At 62.1% G+C, this 20,267-nt stretch overlaps 1 protein-coding gene across 3 annotated transcripts in view; it reads left to right on the top strand.

Moving 5' to 3' along the window:
• SPNS2 (SPNS lysolipid transporter 2, sphingosine-1-phosphate) overlaps nucleotides 1-20,267 on the top strand; it is a 34,248-nt gene that overhangs the window by 12,423 nt on the left and 1,558 nt on the right. For 2 of the 3 annotated variants that reach the window (XR_011383633.2, XR_016224246.1), the window contains exons 2-12: nucleotides 866-931; nucleotides 10,376-10,512; nucleotides 15,098-15,249; nucleotides 15,368-15,434; nucleotides 16,499-16,641; nucleotides 16,942-17,094; nucleotides 17,187-17,376; nucleotides 17,607-17,672; nucleotides 19,308-19,406; nucleotides 19,484-19,647; nucleotides 19,867-20,021. Coding sequence is in view for 1 of the 3 variants with exons in the window: in XM_051825348.3 (XP_051681308.3) it covers nucleotides 866-931; nucleotides 10,376-10,512; nucleotides 15,098-15,249; nucleotides 15,368-15,434; nucleotides 16,499-16,641; nucleotides 16,942-17,094; nucleotides 17,187-17,376; nucleotides 17,607-17,672; nucleotides 19,308-19,406; nucleotides 19,484-19,647; nucleotides 19,975-20,017 (1,280 nt within the window). In the remaining 2 variants the exon portion in view is untranslated. The remainder of the gene's footprint in view (nucleotides 1-865; nucleotides 932-10,375; nucleotides 10,513-15,097; nucleotides 15,250-15,367; nucleotides 15,435-16,498; nucleotides 16,642-16,941; nucleotides 17,095-17,186; nucleotides 17,377-17,606; nucleotides 17,673-19,307; nucleotides 19,407-19,483; nucleotides 19,648-19,866; nucleotides 20,022-20,267) is intronic. The other variant, XM_051825348.3, reaches the window with a different exon arrangement.

The following is a 20,267-nucleotide window of genomic DNA, read 5'->3' on the forward strand; positions in this document are numbered from 1 at the left end:
GAGGGAGGGCCCTTCTCTTCCCTTCTCCCCAGTGTCTCTGCAGATGTGTGTGGTCAGGGGGCTCTGGCACAGGTCCTGTTGTCCTCAGCAGTTGAGGCAGAGGTGCCGGGGGCCAGCAGGGCTGGGGACTGTGCTTAGGAGGCCTGGCTTCGCACTCCAGGGGAGAGGGGCCCAAGACTGTGCCGGCCCCAGCGGCCGTGGCTGTGATTGCCGGCAGCCGTGGGAGGTGTCTCGGCTTCCACCTGCCCCCTGGGCGTGCAGGACCCGCCTGGGGGAGTAGAGCAGCTCACACACCTCCAGGAGTCCCCTTCCCCAAGGAAGCAGGTCTGGAGCCTCACCTGCTGCCCTGTGCATCCTGGCTCCTGCACCCGAAACTTGGTGGTCTCGGTTATAATTCCCAAGGGCAGCTGATGTGTGTGTGTGTGTGTGTGTGCGCATGTGCGTGTGCGTGTGTGCGTGTGCACAGGTATGAGTGAGCCAGTGGGTGTTGCTGCCCCACGGGCAGAGCCTAGGTTGGTGCTCAGGTCCCAGCACCTCATCTCAGGCCAGGCTACAGGTGAGCCAGGGGCCCAGGCTGCCAGATAGGGGGTGCGGCTCACCTGTTTCCACAATTCAGATCTCTGTGGTGGCTGAGAGGTGGGACCCCAACCCCGGGTTGAGCTCCGAGAGGGAGCTGGGCCTCTGAGGTCCCCAGAGGCCTGGAAAGACTGGAGGCCATGGCAGAGAGAGGATCCTGCTGAGGGGCCCGGGGTAGGCTGGGCCAGGCCGTGACTGGGGTCTCCCTGCTGGGGTGGGGTGGGGTGGGGTGAAGAGGGCGCCGGGAGCCAAGCTTCACCGCTAAGCATCCCCTGTCTTCCCCCCACAGGGGTCCTCCTGGACATCCAGCAGCACTTTGGGGTCAAGGACAGAGGCGCCGGCTTGCTGCAGTCAGGTGAGGCCCCCTCCCCTCTCCGCTCCCTCCCTCGCGTCAGTGTCTCCGGTCCTCTTCTCTCCCCTAGTCCTGACTCTGTGAACAGTGGGGGCCCTGCCCTGGGGCCCGCCGTTGTCACCCACAAATGGTGCCAGCTCGCTGAGCCTCTACTGCTTTCCTTGAGAACAAAATGAAGGCCTGCCACCTGCCTGGAGGGGCACTGGGAGCTGAGTGAGAACGCGGGCCCGGGGCCCAGACCGCAGAGTGCCCTTTCGCTGGGGTCCCAGGCTCTGTCGGGATCAGTGATGCGGGGTGCGCTCCGAGAGGACAGGGGGACCTTGGGAGCTGGGGGAGGCCCCCCGAGCCTTGGAGCCTTGTTTGTGTTACTCTATCTCTTCTACCCATTCCTTCCAACTCTGGGAATCAATTCTTAGATGACAAAGCAGAAAATGCCACCTAGGCAGCCCCACACCCAGGATAAGAGTCTGAGAACCTGGGTCCTAGGCTGGGCATGGGCTTGGAGCTCCTGGTCCCCTGAGGCCCCGGCCTTGGGATGGGCTGCCACGGGCAGGGTTCGGGCAGTGTGGGAGGCCAGTGCAGTTATCCCAGCCTTTCGGCCTCTCCCTCCAGGGACCACATCTCCCTTGTCCCTGCTCCCCACATGTCCTGTCGGACTTGAGCTGCCGGCTCTCTGGCCTGGCTGTAGCCATGTGGGCTGTGCCCTCGCTGGAGTCCTGAGAGCTAGGCGGAGAGTCAGTCCAGGGCAGGGGCTCAGGGGGCCTTGTCCTGACTTGACCCGCACTTTACTGTGTGACCTTGGCCTAATGGCTGCCCATCTTGGCCCTGGACTCGGGTATGTTGGAGAAGCACCGTGGTTTGCATTCCATGAACCCCTTCCCCTGCCTGGCTCTCCTTGCAGGGAGGCGGGGATGAACCCCGGCCAGGAACCTGCCTGACCTGTCTGGGTGGCATTCCGGTGTGCACATGAGCTCATACCATGTTTTGGCCATGGCCACGTAGCCCGCCTGGCCTCCTGGCCTTGGATCCTGGGTGGGGCTCAGAGCCAGGCTGTGCAATGGTTCTGGTGGTTAGGCCTCATATGTGAGACTTGACTGAGCCAGGGTGAGCAAGGTCGTGTAGTTCAGTGTCCCCCAAGGGTGGCCAGCTCCCTGCCCTGGCTCGGTTATAATTCCCCTTCCCCCGCCCTGTGAACATGCATACACCCAGGCCTCCCTGGCTGGGTCAGAACAAGTCGGCCTGAGACCGGTGCCCCAGCCTCCCAGGCTCCACACACGCAGTGACCGGCACTTAGAGCCGGGAGGGAGCAGCTCAAGACAGATGAGGGGCCGGCGCTGCGGCTCACCAGGCTAATCCTCCGCCTTGCGGCGCCGGCACACCGGGTTCTAGTCCCGGTCGGGGCGCCGGATTCTGTCCCGGTTGCCCCTCTTCCAGGCCAGCTCTCTGCTGTGGCCAGGGAGTGCAGTGGAGGATGGCCCAAGTGCTTGGGCCCTGCACCCCATGGGAGACCAGGAGAAGCACCTGGCTCCTGGCTTCGGATCAGCGTGGTGCGTAGGCCGCGGCGGCCATTGGAGGGTGAACCAACGGCAAAAGGAAGACCTTTCTCTCTGTCTCTCTCTCTCTCTCACTGTCCCCTCTGCCTGTGGAAAAAAAAATTAAAAAATAAATAAATAAAAAAGACAGATGAGGGCGTGGGAAGCAGCTGGTGAGCAAGGGGCAGGAGAGGGTCAACCGCCAGCCCCCCCCCGCGTGGTCCCTTGAGACACTGGGGACCTGGCTCGTGCTGTATCCCTTCTGGTCCCGGCCTTGCCCATGGATCGGAGCAAGGCTTTCCCCTGATCCTCCTCCACTTGACCCCCAGTGCTGCGGACTGAGCCACACGGCCTTCTGGGGGTGGGGGGTGTCAGCCCAGGGCAGTTGTGAAGCTCAGAGCACCCTAGTTTCTTCCAGTGCCCCAGACGTGGCTCTGGGCAGGGAAGTCGCACAGCCTCTCCTCCTCCTGGCCACATGGTTGTAGGTGGACAAGCCTCCCCTTCCCACCCCCCGGCAGTGTCTCCTTTGATTCGTCCTGTGACCCCAGGGATCCTCCTGTGTCAGCTGCCTTTGCCGAGGGGATGGAGCCAAAGAGGGGCAGCGACTTGGCTAAGGTCATGTGGTGAGAGTCACCAGCTTGGAGTAGGGAGCCCCATCGCTGCCGCCTATGTGGCTTGGGGAACCCTGGCGTCCACCTTCTTGGTGTCCCCGGAGGGTGGCTCTATGCCATCATGGAACCCAGCTTTCCCAGAGACCCGTGGGCCCACACCCTGTGGCCCTTCCCTGCCACCTACCCTGGCACAGCTGCGATGGCTCCCAGGGAGCCCTCAGCCCCTTGGCCATTTGAGCCAAGAAGCCAGGCGAGCTAGACCAGGATGTGACTCAGTGGGCAACTCGGCAAGTCACCTAATTGGCCTGTGCCCCGGGCACCTGTCTCTTCCCGAAGCCTGATAAGGTCGGAGCCAGGTGGAGGGCGCCAGCCAGATGTTGGTGCTTGCCCAGATCAAAGGGCCAGGGCTGGGAGCTGGGCTGCCTGCTTATTTGTGGGCACCAGGGGCTGCTGGGCTGGGAGACGGGGTGGGGGTGACTGAGGGCCAGGCCCGGGCCTGCCCTGCCCCTGCCGTGCCCCCCGGCCCAGAGCAGGGGAGCTGGCTGGGAAAGGCCTCTCCAGGCAGCCCCGCTTACTTGCTTGTAGCCCCCAGCTCAGCTTCTGAGATAGCCCATGGCAGATCCTTGGTCTGGATGTTTGGGGGATGTGAGAGGCACCCCCCGTGGCTTATACCCAAAGAGACAGCTGCCGCCACCCTGCTGCTGGCCAGGCCCTGTGTTGAGCTCTGCCCAGACTCTCTTTATCCGTGGGAGCAGACAACAACTCATCCCATCACCACCCAGGCCTGGGGGCACTCTGGGAGCCCAGGCGGAGGGCAGAGAGGGCACCTGGCTCTGGTTGGGGGCAGTAGACAAGGTGTCCCTGAGGAAGGGACCTGGGAGTGGGGCTTGGAAGGGTGAGTTGGAAGGGCGAGGGCTTGGAGCCAGTTTGTTGGAGGGGCCATGGGAGAAACCCCTCGGCTGCTAAGCTGGAAGAAGTCCGCCACGCAAACCTGTCTAAATGCCGTGGCTGAGCGCAAAGGCGTGAGCTGGCGGGGAGATTCTTGGGTGCTGGGAGCGAGGAGCTGAGCTCACACGTGGAGCGGGAGCTGGCACAGAGGCCAAGGGACGCGGAGGGCTGGGGACCAGGTGTATCTCCCAGAGGCTCATCACAGTGTCTTCAGTAGAGACAGTCGCACTGGGAAACACTCTCAACCCACATAAAAGCAGAGAGGACAACGAACGTCCATAGACTCATCACCCACGTGCAGCAGAGCCGCCCGTCTGGCCCAGTTTCCAGGCTCCGGGCGGCTTTGAGGTCTGGACAGTGCAGGCCCGAGTTCCAGCGGCACGTGGGTCTCAGTTCCCACCTGTGTTCAGGACAAGGTTCCTGTTTCCCTTAAAGTTTTTTTTTAATTTTTTCATTTATTTGAAAAGAAGGACCCCCCCTCCCCTGCCACACACACACACACATACACAGATGGTCCTTCTGCTTGGTTACTCCCCCAAAGCCAGGGGCCTGGAACTCGATCCAGTTCTTCTATCTGGGTGCAGGGATCAAGTACTCGAGTCATCTCCTGCTGCCACCCAGGGTGTGGACGCTGATCAGAGGGGAAGCTGGGACTTGAACTTGGGCCTCCTGCCGTAGGACATGGTGTCCCAAACAACATCTCCACTGCCGCACCAAGTGCCCTCCCCTTGTTGCTGATTCCGAGCTGTGTGCCCGCTGGTGGGCAGTTTCTGTTTCAGGTGGTATTCTCTTTCAGGGCACAGACACTTGTGGCTGTGACTATGCAGAGCCTGGTTTCCGTCCCTGCTGGTGCAGGTCTGGGACTTCCAGTCTCTTCCTCCTGCTCCCAGGGAGGTGGTCACGGATGACCCAGAACCGGCATGGGAGGCAGGTGACCATTCCTGCCGAAGACAAAGTTAGCAGAGCACACAGGTTTTTTTTTTTTTTTTTAAGATTTTATTTATTTGAGAGGCAGAGTTACAGACAGAGGGAGAGACAGAGAGAAAGGTCTTCCATCTGCTGGTTCACTCCCCAAATGGCTGCAATGGCCGGAGCTGTGCCAATCCAAAGCCAGGAGCCAGGAGCTTCTTCCAGGTCTCCCAAGCAAGTGCAGGGGCCCAAGGACTTGGGCCATCTTCTACTGCTTTCCCAGGCTGTAGCAGAGAGCCGGATTGGAAGAGGAGCAGCCAGGTCTCGAACTGGCACCCATATGGGATGCTGGCGCCGCAGGCAGAGGATTTACCTACTGCGCCACGGCGCCGGCCCCAGCACACAGGATTGGTGAGAGCAGGTCAGTGGGCTCCCAGCAGGACGAGGCCTGAAGAGCCGCAGGTATTACACTCGCCTGAAAGGCACTGACAGTTCACAGCTCCAAAGGAAAGAGTAGCATTTCCAAGACAGGAACAGCACCTGGTGAAAAACAGAGATGTTTACCAGATCCAAGTTCAACGCTCTAAAGGTGAACAATGCAAGCATTAGACATTTGGTAATGAGATGGGTTAACGAAGAGGAGAGACCCAGCTGAGGAGAAAATCAGTGAATTAGAAGGCGAGTCTGGGGACATCAGCATAAGGCAGCACACAGGGAGGCAGGCAGGAGTGAAGACCCCGTGTCACGATGCCTGGCTTCAGCAACCTGAGCTGGTGGGGGAGGGGTGGGGCGGACGCTGGGCGGGGCCTTAGGGTGGGGGCTGAAAGGCTAGAGAAGGCATCTTGGAGCAATAGGGGGCCCGAGGAGTTCTGGGCGCAGGGCAGGCCCGAGTACAGTGTGTGCATCCGAATGTTTACTGGGGCCAAGAGTGGGGACTGTGTGGTAGAAGAGGCTGGAGGCTGCGTGGGGCTGGGGTTTGTGGGGTCACGAGGAGGCACCGGGATGGGGGTGGGGAGCCAGGGCAGAGTGGGGACAGAGGAAGAGCCAGCTCAGACTGAAACCAGACTGTGCCTCTGCGCTGGGGCTACGTCTCCTTCTGCCCTTGGTCCTGGGCCCTCCTGGGCCCATCCAGTGATGTCCTCTGCAGAGCCAGGCCGTCCCTGTTCAAAGGGAGGCCCAGGGGCCAGGCCAGGGTACAAGGGGAGGGGGCTCCCGTGTGTTCTGCAGAGTGTGAGCGTGGTGGGCCGTCTGTCCTTGGTCCTCCTTGAGGAGAGCAGAGTCTGACCCCCGTCCAGCCTGTGCCCGCCGAGCGTCCTCCCTGCCCCCAGCACAGGGAGGGTGGTGAGTCTTCACTCAGGAACCGGGCAGCCAGTCTGGGCTGTATAAAAATAGCCCTGGTCCTGCCCAGGCCATGCAGGAAGCCAACACAGGCTCCGAGGCTGTGGAGTGGAGCCCAGGGGCCCCTGGCTCAGCCCTGGCTCTCTCCTGCCCTGAGACCACTTTCTGGGGTCACACAGGCCACAGGCACGGGGGACCTGGAGCTGCCAACAGCATAGAGCCTCCAGTGGGGGTTGCTTCGAGCTTTCGGGTGCTGTCAGCACCCTGGTCTCTGACGGCCATGGGAGGTGGCCAGCGCCCCCTCCCCTGACTTTCTGATGCTTCGCGCCAGCCCTGCAAGAAATGATGGGAGGAGGAGGAAGTGGAGGAGGAAGAAGTGAGGCCCAGTGCCCAAGCCCCTCTCCCCCTCAGGGGGCAGTGGGCGGGGTGCTGGCTCCTCCCACCCTGCTGTCCCCAGCCCTGCCCCCACCCTGGCTCCCTGCCCTGCAGCTCCATTGTCCCAGACCTGTAGGCTCAGCACACGGGAGTGAGCGAGGGCTTCCCCACACCCCGGCCACAGGATGTCCTTGTGTGGGAACTGCCGGGAAAGCCACTGCCACTGAGGTTGGGGCGGGGCCGCCAGGCTGCCCAGAAAGCTCTCCTCGAACAAACAAAGACCGCGAGTTTGGGGGCTGGTGGGCTGGGGAAGCTTCTAGCTGGGGGCCGGGCCTGGGCAGGTCTTTTTTCCAGCAGAGCTGCCTGCAGGCTGCACCGGCCTCTGGGTGCCCGCGCGACACGGTTCACCCGGTCAGGCCTTAGCCTTGGCCCCTGTGCCTTTTCTTCTGCTGGGAGCGCTATTCTTCTTCCCTTCCTTATGCTGACTGCGTCTAGGTCCCCAGCTGGCCTAAGCTGGCTCCCTGGACTGAGACGGGTCCTCACTGCTGTCTACCCTGTTTGAAGGGGGGCACTGCAAACAGGGCTGGACCCCAGCTCCCGCCCGCCCCTGAGTTCCCTTGTCCCCAAGGGCCGGGCGGTGGTCCCAGACCCTGCCTGACTTGCCATGGTGTCTGAGGCACGTTCCTCCACCTCTCAGTGTCTCGGTGACCCCAGCTCAGTGAGGCTCAGATGCATGGTGATCTCGGCCAGGTGGGAGCCAGCAGGTGCAGGCGGCTGTGTCTGCTTCCAACTTGACCTCCAGCCCAAGTGCTTCTGTCCACTGGGATGAGCGGGCAGGCAGCAGGCGGGGCTGCCTCTTTCTCCACGGTAGGCTTAGAGGTTGGGGGTGGCCAGGGTCTGTGCGGGGGACCGCGCATGCTGGGACTCTCCGTGGCCCCTCTAACCGAAAGCCAAATCTGGTGCAGGTCCTCCCTGGCCCTCCCTGGCCTGCTGGTGCCACAGCCTGACCTGTCTCCCTGCTGTCTCTGACCTCGGAATGTCGGCTGGGACCTTTCCCCTGCGCTGCCCAGTGGTCAGTCTGTGATGGGATTTAGAGCGAGGATGCTGGAGCCCGCCTACTGGGGGCTCGCGTCCTGGCCCCGCCACACACTCGCTCTCCTCCCCATGTCTCCTCTGTGAGACAAAGATAACAGAACCAGATGAGAGCATATGCGTGTGTGTCAGGGTGCATCCCAGTGCCTGTGTAATAAGTGCTCCATAAATGATAATTGCAGTTATGATTAACAATAAGTATGCCTCGTTAACCACTATACGACGTTGCTTACGAGACGTGGGATTTGTGTTTTAGTGTATGTTAGCGGTTTTATGTGTTGGTATCATGGCAAACTCCTATGCATGCGTTCACGTCACCATGGCCAAAAGCCTTCCTTCCCTCTCCTGCTGCTTCCCTCAGCATTTTAGCTCCTGGGCAGCCCCTGAATGGGACCTGTTCCCCGGCCAGACGCGAGGCAGCCCCTTCTCTGACTCTTGTCCACTGCCCCCTGCCCCTGGGCAAGGACAGGCGCAGAGGCCAAGTCGTCTTCCTCTCCTCCCCCGGAAGCCGTGCAAGTGCTGATGAGATTGAGTCTCCATCCTGCCCACATCCTGATGGGACTTGGGCCGGTCCTGGGACATGGGCCCAGCAGGAAGAATGCTGGTTCTCGCTATGAGGAAATAGCTTCTGCCTTGACTAATGTACACAAGGCCCGGTGCTGGTCGCGGCCGGCGGCTCTGAGCGGGGCGTGGCCCGGGCACCTTACGGGCAGCGGCTGGTCCAGTTCTCAGAGCCAGCGGGAGCTGCTATTTTTATCTTCCTCTGACAGATGAGGAAGTTGGCATGTGGGAGCTGGGCTCCTCCTGGCTGGTGAGAGCAGACTGTTGAATTTTCAGGAATTGTGTGAGCTGCTTGTTAAACACAGCCATTGTCAGAAACAAAATGATAGGAACTTACTGTTCCACAATTTATAGTAAAAACAAAGGCGATAGAGAAATACTCCAAAGTCGTCCTCCCTCCTTATCTCAATGCATTTGGCTGTTGCCCGTGACCTGCAGCCAGTGCCTGTGTTTTATTGGCAGGGTCACACCGATGCCGGCGGCAGTGCGTCCCTGTGCTCCTGCCCTGCCCTGCCCAGCCACGGTGGACATGTCCACTCGGGTTTTCTGCGAGCCGCTGTCACGCCTTTCTCAGAGAGGTCAGCTCGCACGTGGTTGCCCAGCAAGGGAGGGACGAGGCAGGTCTGAGGTGGCAGAGTCCCCTGTACCTGTCTGCCAAGCCTGCCTTCCGCCATGGCTCCCACACTCATCGCCCTGCCCTCATAGCCTGACACTGACGTCACCCTCCTGCAGCCTAGGGCAGGGCCCGCCATCCAGTCCTCTCCCCTCCTGCCCCTCTTCTCTCCTCCCCCCCGGGTCTCGGGTCCTTCCACGCACACAGCCTGGCGGTCAGAGGCCAGCAACTGGCTGCCTTGTCTGCCCAGCCCCCGCATTGTCCGGCCATCTGCCCCTCAGCTGCAGGCTAAGGGGCTTTGTGACCCGGGGCCTGCCCTGCCTTTTCCTCCCACCTGGGGAGGTCCTCTAAGACTGTACCGCCTTCTTGTTCTGGAAGAACAAAACCAGCAGCCCTTTTGTTTGGCATCTTCTGTGTTCTGTTCTCGTCCCGGAGGCCACGGTCAGCAAAGTGGGTCACGAGGCCCTGCCCCATCTGGGCCCAGCCTTGTGTCCTACCCACGACCCCTCCGTCTCTCTGCTGCAGCCGCTCTGGCCTCTTGGCTGTTCCTCAAGTGTGAGGAGTACACTTTGCCCCAGGGCCTTTGAACTTACTGCTCTGGCCCCACTGTTTGCAAGATTTACTTCCTCATCTCCTCCAGGTCTTTGCTGCAATGTCCCCTTCTCTGATCGTCCACTTAGACTCGTGCTGCCTGCTTTGCCTCTCCCTTTCCTCACATGTACACTTCCTGTACGCTGTGTCCAGCCTTTCCCTCTCCTTAGTACCTGTCCCCATCTCATGCACTAACTTATTGTTTGAGCCATCGATTGATGATTGATTTCTCCTCCTTTCACTCTAGTGAAAGTCCCGGAGGGTGGGAATTTTTGTCTATTTTGTTCACTGTTGTGTCCCGGACACCTGTAATGATACCTGGTGCATTGTAGGTACTAAAAACAAACAACAAAAACACTGTTGAATGAGTAGAAGGCTGGGTGAATGGAAGGTGGATCGTTGAGTGAATGAACGAATGACTGACAGGGCTTCCGTCTGTCAGGAAGTAACAGCTGGAAGCAGGGGTGGCTGTGTGGTCTGGCAGGTGTGAGACCCACGGCTCCAGGCTGCCCTGATGTGCTGTGTGGCCTTGGGTGGATGGCTCCCCCTGCCGCCTCTGAACCTCTTCCCCAAGCCCCCTGAGAACAGTAGTGTGGCACACATCTGTCCAGCAGGAAGTTACAGCCTCTGCAGGGGGGACCTCGGGCCAGTCACTCCCCTCCTGGGGTCTTCTCCATCTGTCAGATCCGGAGCCTGGCACGTGGGAAGCACTCAGCCGAGATAGGACCGACCCGGCCTGCGTGGGGGCGGGGCGGGGGTGTGACCTTGCCCCCCCCCCCGCTTCCTCGGAGGGGGCTGAGCCCTGCGTGGCAGCGCCAGGCCAGCGGGCCCTGCCCGGGACCCTGTGCCGCCTGCGAGCTTCCCTCTCCCCGCACAGTGTTCATCTGCAGCTTCATGGTGGCCGCCCCCATCTTCGGCTACCTGGGCGACCGCTTCAACAGGAAGGTGATCCTTAGCTGTGGCATCTTCTTCTGGTCGGCCGTCACCTTCTGCAGCTCCTTCATCCCCCAGCAGGTGAGCTCGTCCATCTTCCCGGGGGCCGCCAGGCTGCGGCCTGGGCTGCTCTAGCCCGGGGGTCCAGCTCTGTGGCCGGAATGCCAGTCAGTGCTGTCCAGGGCGGAAGGACAGGGTGGGGCGGCATGGACTCGGGGTGGGGGGCTTTCATCGGCCCGCCTTGTGGAGCGGGCCTGCCCCGTGCTGGCCTCACCTATGGGGCCTGCCCGGCCTCCCTTCCTTTCTTTCTTTTTTTTTAAAATACAATTTATTTCTTTATTCGTTGTATTTAAGGCAGAGAGAGAGATCACGCATCCTCTGCCTTACTCCCCCAGGGTCTGCCGCAGGTGGGGCTGGGCCAGGAGCTTGGAATCCAAATCTGGGTCTCCCACCTGGGTGGTAGGAACCCTAGAACTTGAGCTGTCACCTGCTGCCTCCCAGGATGGGCAGCAGCAGGGCAGCCAGGGCTTGAACCAGGCGCTTGATCTGGGATGCCAGAGTTCCACGTGGCATCCGGACCCTTGAGCTGAATGCTTGTCCCCCTCCTATCCCTGAGCTGTCCCCTGACTGGGGAAGGATGCCAGCCAGGCTCGGGGGGAGCAAGCCTGGCCGAGCAGCAAGGACCCTGGTTCTAGTCCCGGCTCTGCCGCTGCCTTGCTGCGTGACCCTGCGTGAGTCACCAGCCCTCTCTGGGCCATGCTCAGTTTGCTGTCTGAGGAGCAGCAGTGAGCTCCCGGGACCCAGGTCCCGAGGGGGTCAAGGCCGGCCGTGCCTGGACATGCTCCTTGCTGGACGCCTGCGGGCTGGGTCTAGGTCGCCCTCTCTGTGGCCTGCTCAGCTCTGTGACTTGAGGAAGCCTCTCGACTGTTTCCTCATTGTGAGAACAGGGGTGACGCCACTGAGCTTGCAGGTCAGGTCCCCTGCGAGAAGTGGCTGAGCCAGTGAACGTCCAGACCCCAGAACACGGCAGGTGCTCTCCTGCTCCCATAGAGCAGGCGTGTTCCTGTGAGGGTGGTGAGGTCCCTGTCGCCAGGGGCATTCAAGGACACGGTGGACAATCACACGGCAGCTGCTGAGAGAGACGGGGGAAGCCAGGAGAAGACTAGGATTTTTTCTTTTTTTTTTTTTTAAAGATTTATTTTATTTGAAAGTTGGAGTTTCAGAGAAGGAGAGGCAGAGAGAGAGGCAGAGAGGCAGAGAGAGAAAGAGAGAGAGAGAATATCTTACATTTGCTGGTTCACTCCCCAAATGGTCATAATGGCTAGCTGGGCCAGCTCAAAGCCAGGAGTTTCATCCAGGTCTCCCACATGGGTGCAGGGGCCCAAGCACTTGGGCCATCCTCCACTGCTTTCCCAGGTGCATTAGCAGGAAGCGGGATGGGAAGTGGAACAGCCAGGACTCGAACCAGCATCTATGTGGGATGCTGGCACTGTAGGCAGTGGTTTTACCTGTTAGGCCACAACACTGGCCCTCAAGACCAGGATGTGTCCTCCAGGGGCTTTCTGCTGGGCCCTGTCCTTGGAACATCCAGGCTTGCAGATGGCAAAAGGTACAGACCATGGGCTCAGGGTCCCCACGGACGGAGGACACAGCATTGTCTAGAAATTCATGGGGTCAGGGAGGTCTTTCTGGAGGAGGCAGCCTGCGAGCTGGGCAGGCAAGACCTGGCAGTTAGGCCTCTTGGTGAAGACGGTGTGGGCAGAGGGAGCCAAGTGGCAGGTGCAGAAGAGGCGTGTGGGGCTGGTGAGGAAGGCAGGGGCTGGGTCCCCTCGTGTGGAACCTTGCATGCTGGGTGGGGGGGCTGGCTTTCCTCTCAGGGCAGCAATGGGCCCTGAAGGGTCTGGAGAAGCACAGTGGAGGAGCCAGGGTACGTGGGTGGAGGGGCTGTAGAATCAGCAGGTTTGCACGGGACAGCTTGGCTTCCCAGAAGGAAGTTCAGGCCCATGGAGCACTGAGCCCAGAGTGCTGGGGACAGCCTGGCGGCCATGGTGCTAGGGGCTGCTTAGACCAGACGTCCCCAGGGTCCCTTGGCCGCCTCCTGCCCCTGGGGTTGCTTTTGGGACTGAGAAGTGAGTCCAGGACCGTGATGCTAGGGCCGGACTCTGTGCCGGGCCGGGGAGAGATGAACCCGTCGGTTCTCGCAGTCACAGTCCAAGTCCCACAGAGGTTTTTGGTGGACCTTGGCGATGGGATTCGGCAGTTAATTTGGCAGGAAAACCACCCAGGGACAGCCAAGAACACTGCGAAACATAACAAGGAGGGGATTTGCCCGATCAGCTCGCAAAAACACAGCGGTTCCCAGTCCAACAGCCACGGCGATGGAGTCCGGCTCAAGGAAATCCTTGTTTCTATGGGGATTGAGTGTAGGGTGGAAGCTACATCCCAGCTCACTGGTTTGGGACCGGCTGTGCCTCTGCATGGATGGCCAAGCAGCCTGCGAACAAACTCCAGAGACGTGAAGGTCAAGCAGGAAGCCAGCTCCGCCAGTCTAGAGCATCTATGTCAATCAGCAGAACAAAGAGAAAGGACCCCAGGGCAAAGATGAGACCAGGGTGCTTGTAGGAAGTCCCAGGAGAGGATACCCAAAGGGGCCCACGACGCAGGACCGCAGGGAGATGCAGGTCGCTTCACAGCCGTCAGATTGGCAACAATGGCAAGGGCTGCCAGTACCGAGTGTTACTGGGGCTGTGAGGAAGTCGGTCTCGGGCGCCGCTGGAGGGAGTGTGGACTGCTGAGCCTCTCTGGGGAGCAGAAAGGCAGGGTTTGACAGAATTCCAACCGCGCGCACCCTTCAACCCAGCCCGCTACTTGGAGGAATATTCCCGAGACAGGGACTCCGGCTCCACGCTGCACACGAGAGCGTCTCAGGAAACGGAATTAGCAGTTTACTTTTTGCAAAGCATTTTTTTGCAATCTATGCATAGTTTTTTTCTACCCATTTTTCATGAACTTTTCAAAGACTCCCCGTGTGCGTGGACTTCAAATTTGGGCACCAAAATGTTTGCCCTTTAAGTCCTTTATCCTGGGAGCAAGCGCTAGCTTAGCCTGGTGGTGAAGACCCCCACATCCCACATTTGGAGTCCGTGGGGTTGAGTCCCAGCTACCTTTCTGGACTCGAGTTTCCTGCGAATGCAGACCCTGGGAGGCAGCAGGGATGGCTCGACTGACTGGGTTCTTGCCACTCACACAGGAGACCTGCACAGTGCTCCCAGCTCTTGGCTTTGGCCCGCCCCGCAGCCCCCACTGCAGGCATCTGGAGAGAGCCAACAGACGGCCGCTCGCTCTGGCTCTCTGTCGCGCAAAGAAACCCATTTGAAAACTGCAATTCCATTCTCCACAAGCCTTTTGCAGTGCCCTGGTCCGGGCGAGGACTGACTGTGCTGGACAAAAAGCGGGAGCTCCCCACGAGGGTCTGTGTGACCCAGCAGCGATGGGTTTCAGAAAGACGCGAGGACAGGGAAAAAGCAAGTTGTACCAATGCAGTGAGAGGGTCTTTTACCAGCGCGCGGGCAGGACACTAAGTGGTGTTCACGGGTACCTAAGTGTGCAAGCCCAGGCAGAGATGGATTCACGACAAACCAAGAGTCTGGCAGGTCCCTGGGGAGCCGGCTGGGGGTTCACAGGTGTAGATCAGTGCAGGAGTCTCTCCCCGCTCTCTCAAATGTAACAAGCATCCAATGGGAGGTGGTTTTTATGATTTGGGGATGGAGGAGGCCTTCCTGAACGAGATGTAAGATCCAGGAGCCATTAAACCGGAAGTCAGCAGACCTGACAGCTTCGCATTCAGCCACCTGCAGCCTCTGCAGGGAGAAATTCTCCAGACACAAAGAGGCCAGGGCCCGTCTGACAGCAGCAGTGCAGGCTCAGTGCCTCGGGCGGGCGTGGAAGACGCTGATACAAATCAATACGAAGAAACAAAACCGAACAGCCCCATGGAAATACAGGCACAGGCCAGGAGCAGAGGATTCCCCGGCAACAGCAGAGGCGGGTGGCTGGGGGAGGTCTTGGAGCTGGGGATGCTGAGGGTGAAGAAGCCCAGAGATGAGGGTTCTCCCCTAGGCAGTGGGGCGGGGGCGGGGGCGGGGGTGGACGTGGGCGTGGCTGGCCGGATGGGCGGTCAGGATGAGGCTGGGGAAAGATGACCATGCCGGGTTCTCAGGCCCTGGGCAGCTGGGGAGGCAGAGGGGGGCAGGTTCACATCAGAGGGATAGCCCAACCAGCAGCTGGCACGGCCCCACCCTACCCTGCTCAGCTGGGCTTTGTCCATTGATGTTGGGTGGGGGGAGGGGCTCAGCTGATCTAGCCGCTCCCCGCCCGGGAGAAGGACACACTGGGGGGGGGGTCAGACCCAGAGTGGAGGTCCCCCAAGTTGGGGCAGACACAGGTGCGACCCCAGAGCTGATGGGACCAGAGGACGCCCACCCCAGCACCTGGCCAACTCCTGTTCACACCCACTGTCCACCAGAGGGGGCACACTGAGGCCCAGGGGAACCTGAGGGTGGACCCCCCTGCCCTCCGCAGGTGGGGCGAGGTGCAGAGTGGGAGCTGAGGCTGGGTGGGCAGAGGAGCAGGGCGGTCCCCGGCACTCCCCGCCTTATCTCCGCAGTACTTCTGGCTGCTGGTGCTGTCCCGGGGGCTGGTGGGCATCGGCGAGGCCAGCTACTCCACCATCGCGCCCACCATCATCGGCGACCTGTTCACCAAGAACACACGCACACTCATGCTGTCTGTCTTCTACTTTGCCATCCCGCTGGGCAGGTGAGGGGGAGCCGCCGGGCTTGGGTGCTTTGCGCTGATGCCCACCCCTTCCCCCGGGGCCCGGGCCTGGGTGTGTGCGTGTGCAGCCCCAGCTAACACACATCTGTGTTCCCTGCAGCGGCCTGGGCTACATCACCGGCTCCAGCGTGAAGCAGGCGGCTGGGGACTGGCACTGGGCCTTACGGGTAAAGCTGCTCCCCATGTCCCACAGTGAGGCAACCCCGACTCTCGCCCTAGCTAGGGTCTCCTGAAGACAGCGTGGGCCAGGGTGGAGGTCTCCATCCATCCAGAATGAGGTGTCCGGAAGCAGCCCCCCACCCCTGCCCTCAGGGTTGGCCCTGGCCCCCCCTCCCCCCCGGGAGTCGCAGGTTGGCCAGATGAAGGATTCTCTCTGTATCCGGAAATTCCAGGACCACGGTGTGGCTTCCTGCTTCCAGCCTGGGCACTGTGCTAGCCCGGGGCTGGGGCCAGGCCTCCGCACGGGGCCCCCGGGGGTCTGGAGCCACTTCCGGTCCCACCAGAGGGATTGGGGCAGGTTACCAAGGCCCCAGGACAGCGCAATCGGAGGAAACAGAGATCCCCAGTCTGTCGGAGGAGCGGAAGCTTAAGACAAAGTGTTTTTTCCTCAAAAGCAGGAAGGAAGCAGCCTCCGTGGAATTTGGGGGTGGGGGGGGCGAGGGGATGCATGGAGAGGGGCTCCCAGGCTGAGTGGGGGTGGGGTTGCATTTCTCAGGGCTGGTGGAGGGGATGAAGCCCGGGCCCCAGACCCGTGAGCCCTGTCCTGGGGGCTCTACCTGCTGTATCAGGTGGGAGCTGTGTGTTCAGGCAGGCCTGGTGGCCTGGCGTCTCGTTCTCTGTCCCCAGGGACTTGCCCTCTTGCCCCCGGTTGTCGTCCCATGTGTCTGTCCGTCCGCTGTCCACGCGCCCAGCCACCCGGTCTTCGAGCCCCCTTCCCTCTGTCCAGTCTCTCCTCCCTTCACCTGTCCGTCCCTCCCATCAGCCTTCCGTGCACCTTCCTGCGAGTCCTACCTGGGGTCTGGACAGCCTGCTTGCAGTCCCCAAGCCCTTCCCTGGCCTCGTGGCCAGGGGTACTGCCTGCTAGCCCCGTGAGGAAGGCTGGGCGGGAGCCAGCCCAGGGAGGGCACTGGGGGCTCAGAGACGGCCGGGCTTGCCTGAGCCCCTCCTGCGGTGGCAGGGACAGAGCTGGCTGGGCCCTGGTGTCTTCACCTTGTACGCCTTGCCCCACCAGGTGTCCCCGGTCCTGGGCATGATCACGGGAACGCTCATCCTTGTGCTGGTCCCAGCCACTAAGAGAGGCCATGCTGACCAGCTCGGAGGGCAGCTCAAGGCCCGGACCTCGTGGCTCCGAGACATGAGGGCCCTGATCCGAAAGTGAGTACTGCTGGGGGTGGGGGGAGGTGGTGTGGTCTCCTGCAGGTGGGCTCGCTGCCATTCTGCTGGCCCCTGGGCCACCAGTGACGCTTTGGCTGCTGGGAGTTTTGGTTCTGGCAGCCTGAGCCCTCACTCCCAGATCTTGTGAGGGGTGGCATTCGAGACCTTCTGTCTACCAGGAGGTGTGGGCCAGTGGGTCAGGAGAAAGGAGGCCGCCCCCTGGGCTCTGACTGGGGCGGCCAGCGGCAGGTGGAGGCGTCCCAGTCCCAGCTCAGAGCCGCTGCCCTGGCCTCTCCCCAGCCGCAGCTACGTCTTCTCCTCCCTGGCCACGGCGGCCGTATCCTTCGCCACGGGGGCCCTGGGCATGTGGATCCCGCTCTACCTGCACCGCGCCCAAGTGGTGCAGAAGACGGCAGAGACCTGCAGCAGCGCCCCCTGCGGGGCCAAGGACAGGTGGGCAAGGGGGCGGGGCGAGGGAGAGCGGACAGGGCAACCCCTGCCCACCCCACCCCCAACCCGTGCTCCTCTGCCCTCTGTCCCCACAGCCTCATCTTTGGGGCCATCACCTGCTTCACGGGCTTTCTGGGCGTGGTCACGGGCGCAGGAGCCACGCGCTGGTGCCGCCTGCGAACCCAGCGGGCCGACCCTCTGGTGTGCGCTGTGGGCATGCTGGGCTCCGCCATCTTCATCTGCCTGATCTTCGTGGCCGCCAAGAGCAGCATCGTGGGTGCCTATGTGAGTGCAAGGGGGTGCGGAGTGATAGGGGAGCTGGGCCAGAAACATGGGCAGCCTCGCTGTGTCCATGGCCAGTCCAGGGACTCTGGGAGCCCTCAGGACAGTGGGCGGGTCTTGAAGTCTCTGAATAATCTCGGATTCTGCTGGGAGATGTGGGGCAGGGGTGAGAGGCTTTGGGGGCGGCGTGGGGTGGCAGGGCCCCTGACGGCGGTCACACTCTGTGCCGGCAGATCTGTATCTTTGTCGGGGAGACGCTGCTGTTCTCTAACTGGGCCATCACGGCAGACATCCTCATGGTAAGCCAGGCGGCCGAGGTGGCTGCGTGCAGACTTGGGCCTCTTGACCTCACCCGGGTGGGGGTTGGGGGGTGGCTGCGGCAGGGAGTGGAAGGAAGGGATCAGGGGTTTGGGGTGTGTGTAAGGGCCTGCCCTGAGAACAGAGCGCTGAGCAGGCAGATGGGGCGGGCTGTGGGGGCTGGGCGCGTCTCGAGGCTCAGGTTTGTGGCTGGTAGTGCCAGGCTGGCACGGAGGTGGTGCTGCCTGCCAGTGAGCCTCCTCCAGGGTCTGAGCCGCCATGGACCCGCCTCTCCCAGCTCCGCCTGGGTCCCAGGCGTGCCTGCCCGAGTGCCTGCGGCTGGCCAGGGTGGACAGAGGCTGTCTTCACAAGGCCAACAAAGGGCTCCAGACCAGCCAGGCACAAAGGGCTCTGTCTGAGCGGCTGGCCGGCCGGGGCCTGTCCCCCTGGGCGGGGACCGGAGCAGGGTGGGAGGAGCCAGGAGGGGGTTGTGTGGCAGAGTAGGGTTGATGTGACACCTGCTCCTACCCTCCAGGCTGGGGCTGGGAGGGGACTCAGAGGAGACAGTGCAGGGACCAGTGGTGGGGATGTGGTCTGGAGGGGCCAGGCGGGCCCTGGGCAGGGTGGGAGGATGCTTGAGAGTCCAGGACAGGAGCCTGGGCCCCAACGGCCCCCCGCCAGCTCCTCCTCAGGAAGCCTTGCCCTGGCCTGGCCTTCCCTGCACACCTGTTACCCCAGGGCTGCCTCTGTCCATGGGCTTGGGGGGAGGGGGGACGGTGTGACTCAGCTCTGGCCTCAGTGTGGAGCCAGGCAGCGTTACGGGTGGAGTGGGTTACCGCGCAGGCCATGGGTGAAGGTGGGAGCAAGTAGTGTCGGAATCCAGTGCCCTTCCCTCCCCTCCACCCCCTTGCAGGGGCAGCCCTACCAGGGTCTGGGTCCCAGAGAAATCTGTCCCAGTTTGTGTCACAGCCAAGTGACTAATTAGTGCTAGAAACGGGGCCACACTGTCTCATCAGATCCAGGTCTCTTCCTGCCCTTTCAGCCTCCCCCCGAGGAGGGTGCCCCATGGGCACTGCTGCCCTCACACGTGGTCCACGAAGGCGGGGCCGGAGCTTAGGGGTGGAGGGCGGCTGCCGGGGCCCAGGGCTGGTTCTCGGGAGCTGGATCTGCAGCCTACTGGTGCCTGGCATCATGGGATAGGCGGGGGCCCTCCCAGGCTGAGTCCTGCCTCAGGCCAGCTGTCAGCCTAGCTGGGTCGGCATCGGGGGAGAAAACCAGGAGACTTCAGCTGTGAGAGGCGCGGGTGCCTTGGGGATGCAACGTCTCTGGGCCTCAGCGTCCCCAGGACCAGAGCCCAGTGCGGGACAGCAGGCAGCTTGGCCACACAGCAGAGGGCGAGCTGGCGGAAGCTTCGCCATGTCGTATCCCCCCAGGAGCCAGGGTGACCCCAATTTCTTCTCCCCTTGACTGGATGTGGAGGCGGGACAGGTGGAGGCGGTGGCCTGGGCTGGGGATGCTCCGGGTGGGAGGGGCAGAGCCCAGGTCCCCAGCGAAGCAGAGATGGTCAGGAAAAAGGCCAGGGGCTGGGTGTCTGGGAGCGAGGGAGCCCTTGCCCACTGGCCTGTGCCTCTCCGCAGTATGTGGTCATCCCTACCCGGCGGGCCACGGCCGTGGCCCTACAGAGCTTCACCTCGCACCTGCTGGGGGACGCAGGCAGCCCCTACCTCATTGGCTTTGTGAGTAGCCCAGCCGGGGGGTGAGGGGGGGGCTCCCGGAGGTGGCCTGCTTTAACCACCCCCCCACCCCCCCGCAGATCTCGGACGTGATCCGCCAGAGCACCAAGGACTCGCCGCTCTGGGAGTTCCTGAGCCTGGGCTACGCGCTCATGCTCTGCCCCTTCGTGGTGGTCCTGGGGGGCATGTTCTTCCTCGCCACCGCGCTCTCCTTCCTCAGCGACCGCGCCAAGGCCGAGCAGCAGTGAGTGGCAGGGGGTGGGGGTGGGAACCGCCCCTCGGCTCCCAGCTCACAGGCCTGGGCCTGGCCGGGCCACCCTTGGTCGTTGGGGACTTGGGGTTTTCTCAGCAGGGACCCCTCCTATTCTTCTTGTTTCCTGACTTCTTTCTCTTCTGCTCTTTCCTCTCTCTCCTCTCCTCTCCCTACCCCTGGGCTCTCCCACCTCCCCCTGGGGCTGACGAGGTCCCTGCCCAGCACCTCCGCTCCGCTGGCCCCCGCGATGCCACGTACCAGAGCTGTGCCCGGCCCCCGCTGACGCGCCACCCTGACCCCCGCCCGTCTCTCCCCCAGGGCGAACCAGCTGGTGATGCCGCCCGCATCCGTGAAAGTCTGAGATGGTGAGTGCAGGCCAGGCCGCTGGGCGCTGCAGCCCTCCTCCCACCAGGGCCTGCTTACTGACAGCTGGCAGGGGTGGGGAGCAGCTCCTTCCAGTAACCCCGCAGGCTCCCCCCTTCCCAGGGCAGGGGCACAGGTCAGGGCTGCACTGGCCAGGAACTCCCTGCTGTTTGGACTGCAAGTCCAAAGTCCTCATGGAGGTGCCAGCGGTTCACTCCTACTTGGAGTGGGGGCTGTAGCTTCCCAGC

Source organism: Oryctolagus cuniculus, chromosome 17, assembly GCF_051225735.1.
Source record: "Oryctolagus cuniculus isolate XC-2025 breed Fujian yellow rabbit chromosome 17, ASM5122573v1, whole genome shotgun sequence".
Taxonomy (NCBI): Eukaryota; Metazoa; Chordata; class Mammalia; order Lagomorpha; family Leporidae; genus Oryctolagus; species Oryctolagus cuniculus.